Source organism: Nothobranchius furzeri, chromosome 15 (genome assembly GCF_043380555.1).
Source record: "Nothobranchius furzeri strain GRZ-AD chromosome 15, NfurGRZ-RIMD1, whole genome shotgun sequence".
Lineage (NCBI taxonomy): Eukaryota > Metazoa > Chordata > Actinopteri > Cyprinodontiformes > Nothobranchiidae > Nothobranchius > Nothobranchius furzeri.
In genome coordinates this window covers 39306340-39324504 of record NC_091755.1, presented here as the reverse complement: position 1 = coordinate 39324504, position 18165 = coordinate 39306340, and the positions used below count along the sequence as shown (strand labels likewise).

Here is an 18165-nt window from a genome sequence, read left to right as displayed (position 1 = left end):
AAGGCTTTCAGACATCAATTATCCAGTGTACTCACAGAGTCTATGTACCATATAATATATGATAAATACCATATAATATATTATGGAACATATAATATATTTATATATAATGAATATATAACTGTGAAAAATTCATTCAGAATTATAACTGTTCACATAATAGTTCAAAGTAAAGTACGTAGAAAGCCATATTATTTCATGTTTCTTTGACGTAAAAAGAGCAAATGTGTGATTTACTGCAAAATAGACAGCAACTTTCCAAACTCCTTTTGATTTATAGGTCATTTTGTTGATGAAGCAACATGCATCTAGGTGTGTGGAGGAAGAGAAAGTGCATTGAGAAAAAACTCATCCCTTGAGTTGTTCACACTGTCCTTTTTTCAGCTTATAGGCAGTAAAGTCAATGTCAGCCATTTTTTCTTTCTTCAGAAGTCCCCTGTGGTTTGCTCTTGAGTCCATGTTTTCAGAGGCAGTTTATTCAAAGATACAATAGCAAAAAGCCACCAGCTGGCAGCTCTGAGAATGCCCTTCCTGGGTGTGAGGTTATACGCCGAGCAGGATGCCCATGAAGTCTGAACCATTCTGTATAGTGATGGAAGAACTAGCTGCATTGTCCACGTATATGGATGTGTACTGGCCAGCCTGCAGGGAAAACACACAATGTGTAAGACAAAATAAATACTGGACATTATTTTTCTATATTTTCAGATTGTTTGTCTCTTATCTAACCTGTAGCTCCAGCAGTCCGTGCACACTGACAGTGAATATCCTGCTGTTACTTTCTAATCCAACAATCATCTCCAGTGAACTGTAATGACATCATTAAGGATAAAAAATAAGTCAAGGTAAGGTCTACTACACATAAAACCTTTGATGTTTAAAGAACCGACACACATTACAAAGAATAAGTGTTGAAATTGATGAGGATTCCTAAATTTCCAGGAAAAGCATGATTTATTTGGTGTCTTTACTAGTTAGTAAATAAAGTAAAGTGGATTTCTAGAGTACTAAGAGTAGTTATGATGGCTGATCACTGCAACTGCTGCAGGTGAACCTCAAGTTGATTGCATGGAAACTGCACTGAGTTTAAGGCTGGACAATGAAAGTAGAATACAACTGCACAATAACACTGACTTAACCAACCATATTTAATACAATTTAACGTAATTCCTCCAGGACCACCGACAAAATGTCCATAAAGAGGGAAGGGCATAAGAGATCTCAGTGTTTTGAGGTGAACATTTACAGAATGAATATTTCATGAGAAAACATAATTGTCCGGTGCCAGTTGGTTGAAGGCCTTTTGGAGCTGGCTCATTGCTACAGTCACTTGCATCATATTACGTACTCTATTATTTGGTGGCCAATTTCACAACCCTCTTCCAGAAGAGGTGGAAGCCGTAGCTGGGGAGAGGGAGACCAAGGGCTAGGGTCTCTGTTTAGTCTGCTGTCAGTGTTGTGCCAAACGCGTTCATTGAACGATCATTCGTGAATTTGTTCCTTTTTATTCATGCTCATGAACTGAACTCGTTCGTATTTTGCCTGACGAACGTAAAAGTGAGTGCGTTCGTCCTGGCGTGCGTGAACAGGTGCATGAACGCGTTCTTTCGCCGTTCTAGCTCCAGATCTCCACACAGCTTTTCCGGAGCTAAAGACTAGCTAAAACATCCTGTTAACCATAGAGTTTATAGAAAGTAGAACCCCCAAATCCGGCCAAACATAGGCAGTAGCGGTTGGTGCGGTGTCTACTCTTCTATGTCTATGCTGTGTGCCGGAGTCAAAGTTCATTCAGAAAAATTTCAACGGGACTTAACCCTTTGATGCATAATGGTCACTACAGTGGACAGGTACTCAAAATTGTTGTTTATTTGTTTTTGCTATAAAGCACAGATGTTGAGGACTTTATTGCATTTGAGCCTCTTCATTTGGACTTCAGTAAGCCAAGCCAACATATTTCATGCTCAGAATGCACACTGTCCACTGAGGTGGACATGTAATAAATTATTTGTAAATTATAAAATTTTACAAAAAATATTTGTTGAAATTTGTTTCATTCACACCTAAAGACAAATGAAAAAAATGTTAAAAAAAATCATGCATGAAGATTTCATAATCCATGCATCAAAGGGTTAAATGAAAGATTACACTGTTTTTATGTTTTGCACTTTGAGTTTGCAACCTCAGACTGCTTCCTAAGTTTGTTTAATAATTTCCCATTAAAAAAAACTGTTCGAATAATGTTTTCCTCATGTTATTAAGAATATACTGTAGGGTAAAAACTGCAGCTGGGTATGAGTGTGGACTGAACGGGTGCCAACAATTGGAAAATTATTTCACAAGTTATATATATATATATATATATATATATATATATATATATATATATATATATATATATATATATATATATATATATATGAGAAAAAAGAACTATGAACAAGTTCGTTTTTGGAACAGTGAACTTAGTTCAAACTAGTTCATTTTAAAATGTATGAACTGAACTTTGAACTTGTTCGTTTTGTAAACAAACTTTCCCAACACTGGCTGCTGCCTCTGTTCAATAAGTAGAATGCAATCAATGGATGGATAGAATGATGGTGGATGGGTGGATGGACATGTCCCTTATATAGAATTGATGCAATGGAAGCCTGCGTGTGTGCTCATTAAAACATACAGAGGGCGGCCATCTTGGTTCTGGCAGAATTTTACCATTACCAAGGTAGCTTTGTTTATTCCAGATCTGTGGACCAGTGATTGCAGATTTCGGTATAAACTAGGTAAGTTTTCAAATAAATGTTAAACATTTAAACAAGCATCACCACCAAAGGCTTTTGATTTGGCAACCAGACGACTAGTTGGTGGACCTTTAAGGGTAGGTTGTCCAAGAGGGCACTTGAAGCAGCTGGCCGAAACTGTGGAGTCTGAAGAACCGCAGTTTCTGTTGTCTTAGAGGCAAAACCTACATAGGGGGTGGGTGCTGGAGGATTTTAAGATAGCGCTAAGTAGGGTTGTCACGGTAACTGGTATAGCGGTAAACCCCGGTAAAAAAGTTGACAATAAAAATAACCGTCCAGTTTTTAAAAAACTAAATTATCTCGGTGGGTTTACCGTGGCCGCGGTTTCGGCGCGGTGACCCTTACCAGCCACCGTCGCTTCAGCTGAAGTTCCCGCGGCGCGCACACGCACTTTTTAGTTTGCAACGGCACCAAAACTTTGAAGCTGAAATAATGGCGGAAGGAGGAGACGGCAGCGCCCAGGACATCCATCAGCCCTCAAAGAAGTTTAAATCGGAAGTATGGGCATATTTTGGATTTCTGAAAAACGCTGAGGGACAGTTAATAGAAGACGGCTATCCCGTTTGCAGAACGTGCAGGAAACAAGTGTCTGCAGAAGGCAGCAACACTTCGAATCTAACGGCACATCTGCGTGACCATCACCCACGTCTCTACAGCCAGTGCAAGGTAAGTTAACATTAGCATTTTAGCTTAAATGCATGACGTGAGGACTTTTGGTTGAGGGAGAATGCAACGAGTCACTATATACTGCAGCCGCAGCGTCCTCTGCCAGCATTTAAACCGTGTTACGGACACCCTGTTGCTGGATGAAGCATCGTATTTGTTGATGATGAAGAGAAATATACAATTAGTTCCTTGTCATTGATTTGTTTACTTATTCAATGCCATTTATACTTGAACATTTGGATTTGATTACATAGTGTAGTAGTTATTTTAGTCATTTGTTTAAAGTGGCTATTTATTTTAAATACATATTTTTTAAGGTTGACTTGTACAGCGCTCAAGTCAAGTGTGGACTGGAGTTTTAGATTTTCATTTTGATAATGAAGAAAACAAGTATATGAGAAAACAAGTGGTGTTTCTTTGATTTGTTTACATATTGTTTATGTTTTGAATGTTTGGATTTGTATAATTTAAACCTGCACTGACTACTGTAACATGTTCCAGAAAAAGAAGCTATTTGTTCATTTACTTGTGAAAAGTTGCACTTTTGCTAAGACTTTGTGTTATTTTAGGTTTAATAAACAATATTAAACCTTTTCAAAACTATTTCAGTTTGTGTAGAACAGGACTATCAATGCTTTCTGAACATATGCAACACCGTTTAAAAAATACCGCGATAATACCGAAAACCGTGATAATTTTGGTCACAATAACCGTGAGGTTAAATTTTCATACCGTGACAACCCTAGCGCTAAGAAAAACGTTACTCTGCCACTCTTGCCCCTAAATAAGTTTCCTTCATTGGAGTTTCAGCCCACAGAAATAGGAGCTCAGTCATCTGAGAGGATTTTGGGATTGGGGTCATTCCTCCTCTTCACCATGCATTAAAACAACATCAAGACTTTTAATAGGCTCAGCTTCAAAAATGCTATTTTTTATCATAAATCATTCATGTGTGTTTTAACTGCCATGGCATTAACCATTGTTTCGCATTCTCTTCGTAGAATGGCGTGAAAACCAAAAGTCCAGAGCTGTTTTTGGTTAAGTAACTTATAAAAACATTATTGTTTATTGCAGTGCTGTACACTGTCCGGGAGACAGCAGGGAGTACTGTGAACTTTTTATTTTCTCTGACTTTCTATAAAGAGAAGTTTTGACGGCCTGGAAAGAACAAAGATTTAGCCCACGTTTCTTTTGCATGCAGACCTACAGTAGCATTTGTTGTCTGCCTCCCTCTTGCTCTCTCTCATGTGTAACATGCTAGGTCAAAGGTCACTCTAGTTTGGCAGCAAGCTCTAGAGCTAACTGAGAGGACATTTCTTTCAAAGACCACTGTTTTTACACAGGAAATGCCAAACTAGTCCCATGTAAAGTGCAGCAGAAAACACCTTTAACAGCTCGTAAATTCCAGCTAAAGTTAAGGCAGCATTAAACCATAACTAATATGAGGGAAAAGAGAACAAACCGTCCAGCAGGAATGTCAAAAATGTAAAGTTTGTTTATTTTTTCTGCACAGAAAAAGTCTAAATTAGTTTTATTAAAACCCACTGAAGATCACCAGGGTTTTGATTCCCAGCGTGTCCAGATAAATACAGACCACACTGCAGAGATCTCTAGTTGATTTGAACTTGGCGAGGACTGCAAACCGTACAAAACACTTACGTGTATCTGTGGCAGAGTGAGTCGATGCAGATCAACACGCGGACATTTTCTCTGGCCTTCAGCTGACTTTTGTTCCTCTTCACCTTACTGTGATCTGCAAGGAGATAAAACAGTCACTTTAACGTAAACATATCACAAAGCCGTAGATTCCACGTCTCTGTCTCTGGCAGTGTGAGTTTTCATTACCGAGATCTTAAAACCAAACGTCCCTGTCATTATTGCTGTGTTGCAAACAGGAAATCTATTTTCTACATATTAAAATGATCTTTCAGGGAGCTGCTAAAAACACATTTATGTGGTGCGTTTCTGCATCTGTGCTAATGGGAATCAGAAGGGTTTTATTGCCGTATGTGCGAGAAATCACAACACTGGAAATTGCTGCAGCACTTGGTGCAAAAAGAAAGATAAAAATAAGAGATAAGCAAATGTAGGAAGTAAGAAAGTAACCCTAACCCTACTGTTTCACAGCAAACCTCTTCATTTGAAAAGGTGGCTCTTGTGAAGTTAAAGGGCAAATTGAACTTCCCTCTCCTGATAATAACTTTTTGCTTTCCTTGACGTTGGATGTGCTACTACTAGTTTATCCGTTTAATTATAGATCCACTAGGATAAATACAATAAAGTTTATCTTTCACCAAATACAATATTTACTAAGACATCACAATGTAACCATAGAAACACTACTTGTCTTTGTGTGTGTGCGTGCGTGCGTGCGTGCGTGTGTGTGTGTGTGTGTGTGTGTGTGTGTGTGTGTGTGTGTGTGTGTGTGTGTGTGTGTGTGTGTGTGTGTGTGTGTGTGTGCTCTCTGTCTTCTTGATCCCCAGTGAGTCGTGGAGGATTGCTGCTTATACTGAGCCAGGATTCTCTGGAGGTTTCTTCCTGTTAAAAGGGAGTTTTCCTCTCCACTGTCGCTACATGCTTGCTTAGTATGAGGATTGCTGTAAAGTCACTGACACTAGTCAGTGACTTGATGCAAACTGCTGGGTTCCTTATATAGGAAACCTTTTACTGATTGGCTTTATGAACTGACCTGAATTGGAATGTTTATTATGTGAAGTGCCTTGAGACGACTCTTGTCATGATTTGGCGCTTTATAAATAAACTTGAATTGAATTGAATTGAATTGAATTTAATGCACATTGATTTGACCAAAAACACTAAATGTGAAAAGCACTAATTTTAACAAAGAAATGCAACAAATGAGAAAACACAATGGTTTATCAGACAACTACTAATTTTATCTTGAGTTTTATGTAATATATAACTCTACTTGTGTTTCTACTTCAACTAGAACCAGAACTGGAATTATAAACATGTGATTAATTACCAATTTTACAAGAATCTCATGCATAAAGGAAAGTTATAGTAATTCACCGATGTGGACATTGGCAGAAAACTGGTAGATCCCCGCAGTGTGGGCTGTGAACCTCCCAGTGGTCTGGTCCATTCCAGTCCCTCGGAGGAAAGCTCCTTTAGTGGGTGGCTGAGAGAACACAGAAACTTGAGTAATATGTGAGCAATTCATGATTTACTGGCATCCATGGCCGAACACTGTGTACAGCCATTGCTAGAAGTTAGGAGAATGTCACAAACACTGTATTAACCAATGAAAGCATGCTGACACGGGCTTAGTGTTGCCACTGTGCAAGAACCCCAGAATTTTCTGAAGAAAGATCAAATTAATTAATCAAAAAACCTCTTTGATATGAAAATAAACATAATCAGAAGAAACTTCATTCCTGCAGCATTTTTGAAGCAGGCTGCAGGGAGTCCTGCATAGATAGATAAACTTTATTGTCCACCTCGAATTGAGGCAGAAATTCGCCTTGGACATGGCTCGCCTTACAATACAATCCATATCGCATTCACACAAATATATAAAAGACAATTAAAAGGTATTAAAATGTTATCATCGTAAAAAAATAAAATGAATAAATAAAATTTTAAGAAGTCAAAATTGTAATCGCGGTGGGAACAAATGATTTCTTATGGGCACCTTTCTTGGCCAGTGGAACCCTGAACCTCCTTCCTGATGGAAGTAGCTGAAAATGTGGGTTCGGTGGACGGGTTGAGTCTGCACTGATCGGGGTAGACTTCCTGTGTGCCGCTCGTTCGTGAAGAACAGGAAGTGGGATCTGAGGTGAGCCTGTAATTCTGCTGCCTAATTTAACAATGCGAGAGAGTTGTGTTTTGTTTTTAACTGTAAGAAAGTTATACCAAGCTGTAATATTGAAAGCTAGAATGGATTCAGTGATTTGTATACAATTGTTAGGATGTCCTTGTTCACACTGAGTGCTCTTAGCTTCCTTAGCAGGTGGAGTCTTTGCAGTGCGTTCTTGTAGACACCGTCGCTGTGATTTGCAAAGGACAGGTGGTCATCGATTTCTGTTCCCAGATACCGGAATGACTGAACCTGCTCCACAGGCTGACCCCGTACACTGAGGGGTGTGAACAGGGACGTGTCTGCCTCACTGGCCGCCCCACAGCACATTTCTTTAGTTTTTGAGATGTTCAGCCCCAGGTGAAAGTCTCCAAATGTCTGGACCAGACTGCTGACCGCCTGCTGATATTTAGACAGGTCCTCCGATGTCTCCACTGATGCCACCAGTGCCATGTCGTCTGCATACTTATACAGGGAATTCTCTCACTATGGCACCGGATGTTGTTTGTGTAGACGGAGAAAAGCACTGGAGACAAAACACAGCCTTGTGGCAGTCCAATGCTAATGACACTTTCGTGGATTTAAATCCTCTTAAAAACATTTGTTGTGGCCTGTCTTTCAAAAAGCTGTGGATCCATAAAAGCAGCGTCGTGTGGAGATGGAGATCTGAAAGCTGTTCCAGCAAAATGCTGGTGTCTGCTGTATTAATGCAGAAGAAAAATCCATGAATAAGATTCTTGTGTATGGTTGTGTAGAGTCCATGTGTCTTTTGAGTGTATACACTGGATCACATATGGGGCATGGTCATCGACACCGTCCCCTACTGCCCGCTCACAAAACAGCAAGGAAGTGACGTCACCACCACTCTGAGGTAGGCGCCGTGAGAGCCAAAATTGTAAGTGAAAAAAGGTTAAACTACAAACTTTGCTAGTCGGTGTATTGTTAAGAGCTCCTCTAAGTCCGAGACCATGGTCCTGAGTCAGAGAAGGTTAGAATGCCTTGTCCGGGTCAGGGACGAGGTCCGGCCCCACGTGGAGGAGTTTAAGTATCTTGAGGTCTTGTTCAGGAGTGAAGGAAAGCTAGAATGAGATGACAGATACAAGCGATTCAAATGAATTTTCTCCACAGGTTGTCTGGGCTCTCCCTTAGAGACAGGGTGAGAAGCTCGGTCATTCAGGAGGGGCTCAGACCCGCTGCTCCTCCACATCAAGAGGAGCCAGTTGAGGATGTCTCCTGGACGCCTCCCTGGTGAGGTTTGCCGGGGACATCCAACCGGGAGCAGATCTAAAGGAAGACTCAGGACACAATGGAAGGACAGAGAGCACCTTGGGATTCCCCCGGAGGAGCTGGCTCAAGTAGCTGGGGTGAGGAAAGTCTGGGACTTCCCTCTTAAGCCGGGCGGACACTGTGCGACTTTTTCCCTCGTAGCACTCAGCTTCAGCTCACACTGTACGACTTCCTCGCAGGGCAGATCTCACGAGTCATGTGCTCACACTGCATGTCTGGTAGCAACACGTCGGCCCTAAAAATATGCTAAAAATAGCAGTTTTTACTCAACACGTCAGACTTTTTTGTCTTGTTTTGCCTGTTGTCCTTCGGGAGTGCTGCAGGAGGACACACAGGGATTTATGGGGGTTGGATGAGGAAAACAAAATAAAGAAAGTAAATCTGTGTTTTGTGATCAGCTTAATTTGACACGAACACGACAAACACGCTTTCTTGACAATCTTTGTGAGTAAAAAAACGTGTAGAAATAAAAACGAACAGCGTGTGTTATTAGGGAAATAGCGAGCGAGTAGTGTTGATGCAGGATTGCGCGCGCATGCGCCGTGAGCGGTTCTGATACTTTTTGGGTCGCAGCGCCGCTTCAACAGTGCGATACCCTCACGAGGGACGAGCAAAATATTAAACACGCCAGAAGTTCGTGCGAGCTCACGACTGCTGATCGGTAGCTGGTCACGTGGTGTTAATCGCCTCTCGTAACCCCCTGTACACTACACGACCGCTCGGCGCAAAACTCGCCCCGATCTTGTGGATTCTCTCACGAGTGGAAAATCGGCTCAAAAAAGTGAAAAAGTCGCACCGTGTACGCCCGGTTTTAGGCTGCTGCCCCCATGACCCAGTAAGTGAAAGAGAATTAATGGATGGATGGTGCTGGTGTAAATGTCACACCCTGTCCTGTCTCCCCATTCTGTTCAGTCATGTGTCTGTTAATTGCTCCCACCTGCCTCTCGTTTTCCAATCACCCAAGCTCCCAGCCCTCCTGTATTTAAACCCTCTCAGTTCTGTGTTTTGTCGGTTCATTGTTTCCATGTCCAGCGTGTTTTATATTAAAGCCTTTGTAAGCTGTTCCTGTCTGCCTGCCTTTTTCACCCGCGTTTGGATCCTTGCCTCCGCTCACCTCGCCCACACGCCGTGACAGTAAACTAATGTACATATAAGATGGATGAACCCTCCCGCTGTCACCTGTAGGTTTCTGAAGAGCTGAATCGAAGCCCATTAGGCGATTCCAGCTACCGCCATCTGGGTCGTGTCACGTGTCTCGTCACTCCCGGATAATTCACAAATGGAGCTGAGAGCGGGGTTGTGAGCCAATGAGCTACAAACTAACTGAGCTAACTGAGTTTGGCGGGTGGTTTTAGCCAGAAAACCACGGTTGAACGACTCTGCTCTCCTCTACCTTCAAGGCTGTAATATTGCTAATGTGAAGCCGAGGCCGAGACCTGATGCAAGCAGAGGGGCAAGCTGCTAGTGCTGATCACTCATTTGCATCAAATTAAATACATGGTCTGTGAGAAAAACCCTCACATGCATATGAAAAACATGCATACTGCAGACAAGAAGATCCCCGTTGGGGTTTCAGCTGTGACATTTACACTGCAGTGCAGCAGTGCTGGGCTGATTTCTCAAATGTACTCTTCCTTCATTTTGATTAGCAGATGTTGATCACTTAATGGGTATTTGATGGATCTATTAAAGAAAAACAAACAATACCTCCGTAACACATTCTCCTAGTGGACTGGAGGTTGGTCCTAGCTCCTCCAGCTACAGCGTGTCCCATAGTTCCTCCTCAACAGCAAACTGTTTCTAACAGTCTATTTCTGTCCTCACCACACATTATTCCAAGTCGCAGACAGAGTGTGTTTTGTGTGCTTCCCAGGGAGTAATGTGTAGAATTGAAAAGTGGATATTTTTGACCCAGAAGGGGAGTTTGAGCCTCAGAGTGGCACTGCTTGCCACGCCGCTGCCAGTTACCAGGGAGGGGATGATCCTCTTGTAATTCTCGAACAGCCAAAGTAAGCAACGTCTACCAAACACTCGCTCCTTCACAGCTAATACAGAGAAACAAAGCCCGTAACCATGGGTGAGACTGAAAGCCGGGAGCAAAGCGGACTGATTCATAAACATTTACACGGTTTCAAACAAACTTACTGTCTGAAAGTTCTGGAGCTCCACCAGCGTCTTCTTGTCCACCACCGCAGGTCCCTTGAGCTTGCAGTGGAAAGCGACTTCTAACCTGCGGCAGGAGGTCTTCGCATCCAGGCTGAAGATGGCTGTGGGTAGCTGACTGGGAATGGTTTGATCATCGAGAGCAGCTGCTCGTCTTTCTGTAGCCTCTGACAGAATCAGGACCAAGTTACTGCACTTTAGAACGACCGCACGGCAATGTTCAAACTGCTCAGTAAAAATGATGCTATTAGAGCATAGCACAGCAGCTCACCCCTGCAAATGTGACAAACCTAACAACTTTGCATTAAAAACCAGCACACCTTTTATCATTTCTTTAAATTCCTGTAGGAGAACTTCCTGGGTCATTTCAGCTCCTGGGAAGCCAGGTGGTCCCTGAGGGCCTGGAGGACCTGGAGGACCAGGTGGACCAGGCTAAAGAGGAATCAAAACAAAATGTTGTCATATTTCTAAATATCCCCTGAATATCAATCATTTCACCTTATAGTGACTCAGTAGGATTTCTTTCTCTTTCTGTATTCAAATGTAAAACACAGTCCAGTGAGCGGGCTTACCAGAGGCCGTTTGCACTTGCGACATTTTCCAGGGAAGTTTCCAACAGGTCTTTTGACAAAATCCATCCATGACCCCAAAGGATCCACTCTTTGGTTTTCAGAAGTCTGAAGCAAGACAAGATGTGCAGATTTTTAAACATTAATAGACATCATGCAAAAGCTGAATAAAGTGTCTAAAGGTGTGGAACACTCGTTTAATCAGTGCATCTGCAGCGGTCTCTAATGCTTTAAGCCGGACGTACACTGTGCGATTTTTTCACTTTTTTGAGCCGACTCGTGCGAGAATCCACGGGATCGGGGCGAGTTTAGCGCCGAGCGTCGTGTAGTATTCAGGGGGTTACGAGAGGCGATTAACACCACGTGACCAGCTGCCGATCAGCAGTCGTGAGCTCGCACAAACTTCTGGCGTGTTTAATATTTTGCTCGTCCCTCGTGAGGGTATCGCACTGTTGAAGCGGCGCTGCGAGCAGCTGCGACCCAAAAAGTATCAGAACCGCTCACGGCGCAGGCGCAATCCTGCATCAACGCCGCTCGCTCGCTATTTCCTTAATAACACACGCTGTTCGTTTTTATTTCTACACATTTTTTTACTCACAAAGATTGTCAAGAAAGCGTGTTTGTCGTGTTCATGTCAAATTAAACTGATCACAAAACACAGATTTACTTTCTTTATTTCGTTTTCCTCATCCAACCCCCATAAATCCCTGTGTGTCCTCCTGCAGCACTCCCGAAGGACAACAGGCAAGACAAGACAAAAAAAGTCTGACGTGTTGAGTAAAAGCTGCTATTTTTAGCATATTTTTAGGGCCGACGTGTTGCTACCAGACTCTAAGAGGTCGCATCCGAGAACTGGGTCGTGCAGTGTGAGCACATGACTCATGAGATCTGCCCTGCGAGGAAGTCGTACAGCTTGAGCTGAAGCTGAGTGCTACAAGTGTAAAAGTCGCACAGTGTACGCCCGGCTTTAGGCATACTCTGGGGGGGGGGGGGGGGCACAGGTGCACCAATGTCAGGAACTAGAAGTGAGCCACAGCAGCGGAGAGCTGCAGACAGCAGGATTTGGAGCCTTATTTCCACATCTTTGGACATTTCCCCTCCGACTGGCTAACACCACTCCACCCCTGATTCCATTTGCTCTGCAACTTTGACGTCTCCACAAATAACACAAGCCTGCAGGAGTTCTGCTCCCCAACTTTCCCTCGTCATGAGTCAAGATGGGCGAGTCCCTGAATGTTAGGTGGCAGTGTGACGTAGATCTGTCAGGCTTTTCTAATCCTAGCGTTTCACCGGAAGCTAATGCAGGAGATAAGTGTAGGAGACTATTTTCATGTTCAGCCTGCATGAAATTCTCAGAGTGACTGAATATAATCAGAAATAATCATTGGAACAATGTTTTATTCAGTGTTTCACACCTTTAAAACTAAATGTGCAAGAAATTTTGAGCTTTTAATTGGACAAAAGTGAGAGCTGTCTAAGGTGCTGAAGAAGAATATTACAGATATCGATGTTAAAGGTAAACACTCGAAGACCAACCTCAAGCAGCTTCAAGGTTTTGTGACCACAGCTGCCAACACAGTTGAAACTCAAAAAACTAGAATTTGGTGCAAAAGTCTTTTTATAACCAGCTTAGACTGAGAGACCATCTAGAACCCTTTCTCTTCACCCTCTGCACTGCAGAGTTCAGACACCACAGACAGCTGCGTTCTGCAAAAGTTTTCAGACAACTCTACGATAGTCCGACTCATCACCGAGGATGATGAAGCAGCGCACAGAGGATTGACGTGGAACTTTGTGGACTGGTGCCAGCAGAACCACCTCCTGAATAAAGCAAGGAAAACAAAGGATGTGTTCGTGGATCTTCGAAGACGCCAGCCCGCTGTTCCTTTTCTGGTGAAGATCCAGGGAACGGACATCGAGAGAGTGAAATCCTACAAATACCTGGGTGTTCCCTCGAGCAGTAAACTGGACGGGTCTGACAACATAGATGCACTGTACAGGAAGGGCCAGAGCAGGCTCTACCTCCTGAGGAGACTGCGGTCCTTTAGAGTGAAGGGGACACTCCTGAAGACCTACGACTCTATGGTGGCACGAGCAATCCTGTACGGTGTGGTCTGTTGGAACAGCATCATCACAGAGAAAGAAAGAGGAAGAAGATGGACAGGTTGATAAAGAAGTCCAGCTCTGTCCTGGGCTGTCCTCTGGACTCAGTTCGAGGGGTGGGGGACAAGAGGGTGCTTGCAAAACTCAGATCAATGCTGGACCGTGAGTCACACCCCCTGCAGGATGCCCCTTCTGCTCTGGAGAGCAGCTTCAGTGACAGACTGATCATCCCTGCTGTGTGAAGAGAGATACCACAGTCTTTCCTTCCTGCCGCTGTTAGACTCTATTATGATCACCATGGATGTAATTTTCAATTTAGAAGTGGGGGGGGACACGAGGGGGGGTATCTTTACAGTATGCTCTAATGGGAAACAGGCTTCAACACAAACGGTTGTTTTCCGCTTGGTCCTAGAGCTCAACCAGTGTCAATTTAATATAGCGTAATATTGTTTTTGGATGGTAAAAAGTGCAGGGGTCAAAACTTGAATTTGGAAAAAAAGGGGGGGGGGGACATGTCCCCCCTGTCCCCCCCCCCCAAAATTACGTCCATGATGATCACTGCTAATATGGAACCCATACATCTGCAACATTCCACAACAAACACCATCAACGACATGTGCAATATTACTACTACTATTATTATTATGTGCAATGATTATCTTGATTGTCTTAATTTATATTTATGCTCTCATGTGACATATTTTGTGTGCTACTGCTGCTTTCTTCTGTCCTTCAGCTGTTGCAATAATGCAGTTTCCTCACTGAGAGACAAATAAAGTTATTCTTATTCTTATAAATTCACTTTTTGCACCATACTCTATTTTTTTTTAGGTTCACCTGCATTATTAAAAATAATTGTCAGCACTACAGTCAGTCTTCCTGTAAATGGGCAAATGTTCAACCCCGGAACTCACCGCACTTATGCACTTCCCTGGGTCCTCCACTCATCACACACTCACGTGTTCAGTAGTAGAACACTGCTGGTGTGAGGTTCTCCGCTCAATAATACCAGAGAAGGAGAAACAGCTGGCTGCTACCACTTCAACTTTAGGACTAATTACCACGGTTCCAGAGAGAAAAACACCGTTCGAAGTCACGGACAACAAGAGACGTTTGGACCTAGAAAACGGTGACTGGTGTTTAGCGCTCACTAGTATCCTCTGGTCACAAGGGTTTCCGGTGGAAGCGGATCCAGGGATGATACCCAAGGTGAGGGGTGAATGTTCCATGACCGAGTTTGTGTTTAAAACCTAGCTTGTTTTCAGATATGCTCTAACAGCTTTAAGAACACCCCACACCTGTATGTTTACCCTTTGTTCGTCTGGACAACTGAAGCTAGAGGTGCAGGGATTGTGCTTTCTCAATCATGGCCCCCCAACTTTGGAAAGCTCTCCCCCTAGACGTTAGGCAGGCTGAAGATCAGGTTGAAGAAACCTTTTTATCGGGTACCTTTAATAAAATGGAGTGAATGGCCGACACCTTTTATTGTCTTGTTTTAATTGTAGTAATCTATGGATTATAAGTAGTTTTGAACTGTTTAACATGGTGTGTAGCATGTCCAACATTCAAGTTTATGTGTGTGCCCCTTGCAGTCAACATGCTCAGTCTGCACAGCCCCTGAATTTCACTCTTGTATTTATTTACACCTGGTTTTATTGTGTATGATGGTTTGAATAATACAGATTTACTGGGGTCCTTCGTCTTCGTCGTCTTCGTCTTCCTCCGCTTATCCGGGTCCGGGTCGCGTGGGCAGCATCCCAACTAGGGAGCTCCAGGCCGTCCTCTCCCCGGCCTTGTCCACCAGCTCCTCCGGCAGGACCCCAAGGCGTTCCCGGACCAGATTGGAGATGTAACCTCTCCAACGTGTCCTGGGTCGACCCGGGGGCCTTCTGCCGGCAGGACATGCCCGAAACACCTCCCCGGGGAGGCGTCCAGGAGGCATCCTGGCCAGATGCCCAAACCACCTCAACTGGCTCCTTTCGATCCGGAGGAGCAGCGGTTCTACTCCGAGTCCCTCCCGAATGTCCGAGCTCCTCACCCTATCTCTAAGGCTGAGCCCGGCCACCCTACGGAGGAAACTCATTTCGGCCGCTTGTATCCGCGATCTCGTTCTTTCGGTCATTACCCAAAGCTCATGACCATAGGTGAGGATTGGGATGTAGATCGACCGGTAAATCGAGAGCCTGGCTTTCTGGCTCAGCTCCCTCTTCCCCACGACAGATCGGCTCAGCGTCCGCATCACTGCAGACGCCGAACCAATCCGCCTGTCGATCTCCCGATCCCTCCTACCCTCACTCGTGAACAAGACCCCGAGATACTTAAACTCCTCCACTTGAGGTAGGACCTCTCCCCAGACACGGAGGTGGCAAGCCACCCTTTTCCGGTCGAGAACCATGGTCTCAGATTTGGAGGTGCTGATCCTCATCCCAGCCGCTTCACATTCGGCCGCAAACCTACCCAGCAAGAGCTGAAGGTCAGAGCTGGATGAAGCTAGGAGGACCACATCATCCGCAAAAAGCAGAGACGAGATTCTCCTGCCACCAAACTCGACACACTCCACACCACGGCTGCATCTAGAAATTCTGTCCATAAAAGTGATGAACAGAACCGGTGACAAAGGGCAGCCCTGGCGGAGTCCAACCCTCACCGGGAACAGGTCCGACTTACTACCGGCTATGCGGACCAAACTCACGCTCCTCTGGTAAAGGGACTGAATGGCCCTTAACAGAAATCCACCCACCCCATACTCCTGGAGCGTCCCCCACAGGGTGCCCCTGGGGACACGGTCATAAGCCTTCTCCAAATCCACAAAGCACATGTGGATTGGTTGGGCAAACTCCCATGCCCCCTCCATCACCCTTGCAAGGGTATAGAGCTGGTCCACAGTTCCACGGCCAGGACGAAAACCACATTGCTCCTCCTCTATCTGAGATTCAACTATCGATCGGACCCTCCTCTCCAGTACCTTGGAGTAGACCTTTCCAGGGAGGCTGAGGAGTGTGATCCCCCTATAGTTGGAACACACCCTCAGGTCACCCTTCTTAAAGATGGGGACCACCACCCCGGTCTGCCACTCCCTAGGAACTGCCCCCGATGACCACGCAATGTTGTAGAGACGTGTCAACCATGACAGCCCTACAACATCCATAGCCTTGAGATACCCAGGACGAACCTCATCCGCCCCCGGGGCTCCGCCGCTGTGTAGTTGTTTGACTACCTCAGCAACTTCTGCCCCCGAGATCGGACAGTCCATCCCCAGGCCTCCCAGCTCTGGTTCCTCCTCGGAATGCGCATTGGTGGGATTGAGGAGCTCCTCAAAGTATTCCTTCCACCGTCCGACTATAACCCCAGTTGACATCAGCAGCTCCCCATCCCCACTGTAAACAGTGTGAGCGAGTTGCTGCCTTCCTCTCCTGAGGCGCCGGACAGTTTGCCAGAACCTCTTTGGAGCCGATCGATAGTCTTTCTCCATGGCCTCACCAAACTCCTCCCACGCCCGAGATTTTGCCTCGGCAACTGCCACTGCTGCACCCCGCTTGGCTATCCGGTACCTGTCTGCTGCCTCCGGAGACCCACAGACCAGCCACGCCCTGTAGGCCTCCTTCTTCAGCCTGACGGCTCCCCAAACCTCTGGTGTCCACCAGCGGGTACGGGGCTTGCCACCACGACTGGCACCGGCCACCTTACGACCACAGCTAGCAACAGCCGCCTCGACAATCGCAGAGTGGAACAAGGCCCACTCGGACTCAATGTCCCCCACTGCTCTCGGGACGTGGTCAAAGCTCTGCCGGAGGTGGGAGTTGAAGACCGTCTTGACAGGTTCTTCTGCCAGGCGTTCCCAGCAGACCCTCACTATGCGTTTGGGTCTGCCAGGTCTACGCGGCATGTTCCCTTGCCATCTGATCCAACTCACCACCAGGTGGTGATCAGTTGACAGCTCCGCCCCTCTCTTCACTCGGGTGTCCAAAACATACGGCCGCAGGTCAGATGATACGACTACAAAATCTATCATCGACCTGTGACCTAGGCTGCCCTGGTACCAAGTGTACCGGTGGGCATCCTTATGTTCGAACATGGTGTTCGTTATGGCCAAACTGCGGCTTGCACAGAAGTCCAATAACAAAACACCACTCGAGTTCTGATTAGGTGGGCCGTTCCTCCCAATCACACCCCTCCAGGTCAAGCTGTCATTGCCCACGTGAGCATTGAAGTCCCCCAGCAGGACAATGGAGTCCCCTGATGGAGCACTATCTAGCACTCGTCCCAGGGACTCCAAAAAGGGTGGGTACTCTGAACTGATATTTGGCCCATAAGCACAAACAACAGTCAGGACCCGTTCCCCGACCCGAAGGCGCAAGGAAGCTACCCTCTTGTCCCCCGGGGTAAACCCCAACACACAGGCAGAGAGTCTCGGGGCTAACAAAAAGCCAACCCCAGCCCTCCGCCTCTCACCCGGAGCAACTCCAGCAAAGTAGAGTGTCCAACCCCTCTCCAGGTCTCGGGTTCCAGAGCCAATGCAATGTGTCGAGGTGAGTCCGACTATATCTAGCCGGTACCGCTCAACCTCTGCCACAAGCTCCGGCTCCTTCCCCGCCAGCGAGGTGACGTTCCATGTCCCAAAAACTAGTTTTCTTGTCCGGGGATTGGACCGCCAAGGCTCCCGCCTTGGTCTGCCACCCGATTCGCATTGCACCGGACCCTTCATGTTCCTCCTGCGGGTGGTGGGTCCACAGTTGGACGAGCCCATGTATCCGGTTCGGGC

The 18165-nt window shown here is 45.4% G+C and overlaps 1 protein-coding gene across 1 annotated transcript in view; it reads right to left on the bottom strand.

Moving 5' to 3' along the window:
* Positions 1–324: 324 nt before the first annotated feature.
* c1qtnf12 (C1q and TNF related 12) overlaps positions 325–18165 on the bottom strand; it is a 35437-nt gene continuing 17596 nt past the window's right edge. Inside the window, exons 2-8 of the mRNA XM_015943205.3 lie at positions 11304–11408; positions 11052–11163; positions 10714–10898; positions 6495–6603; positions 5121–5214; positions 730–808; positions 325–642 (exon numbers count right to left, since the gene is read on the bottom strand). Of these exons, the coding sequence (XP_015798691.1) occupies positions 544–642; positions 730–808; positions 5121–5214; positions 6495–6603; positions 10714–10898; positions 11052–11163; positions 11304–11408 (783 nt within the window). The 3' untranslated portion in view covers positions 325–543. The remainder of the gene's footprint in view (positions 643–729; positions 809–5120; positions 5215–6494; positions 6604–10713; positions 10899–11051; positions 11164–11303; positions 11409–18165) is intronic.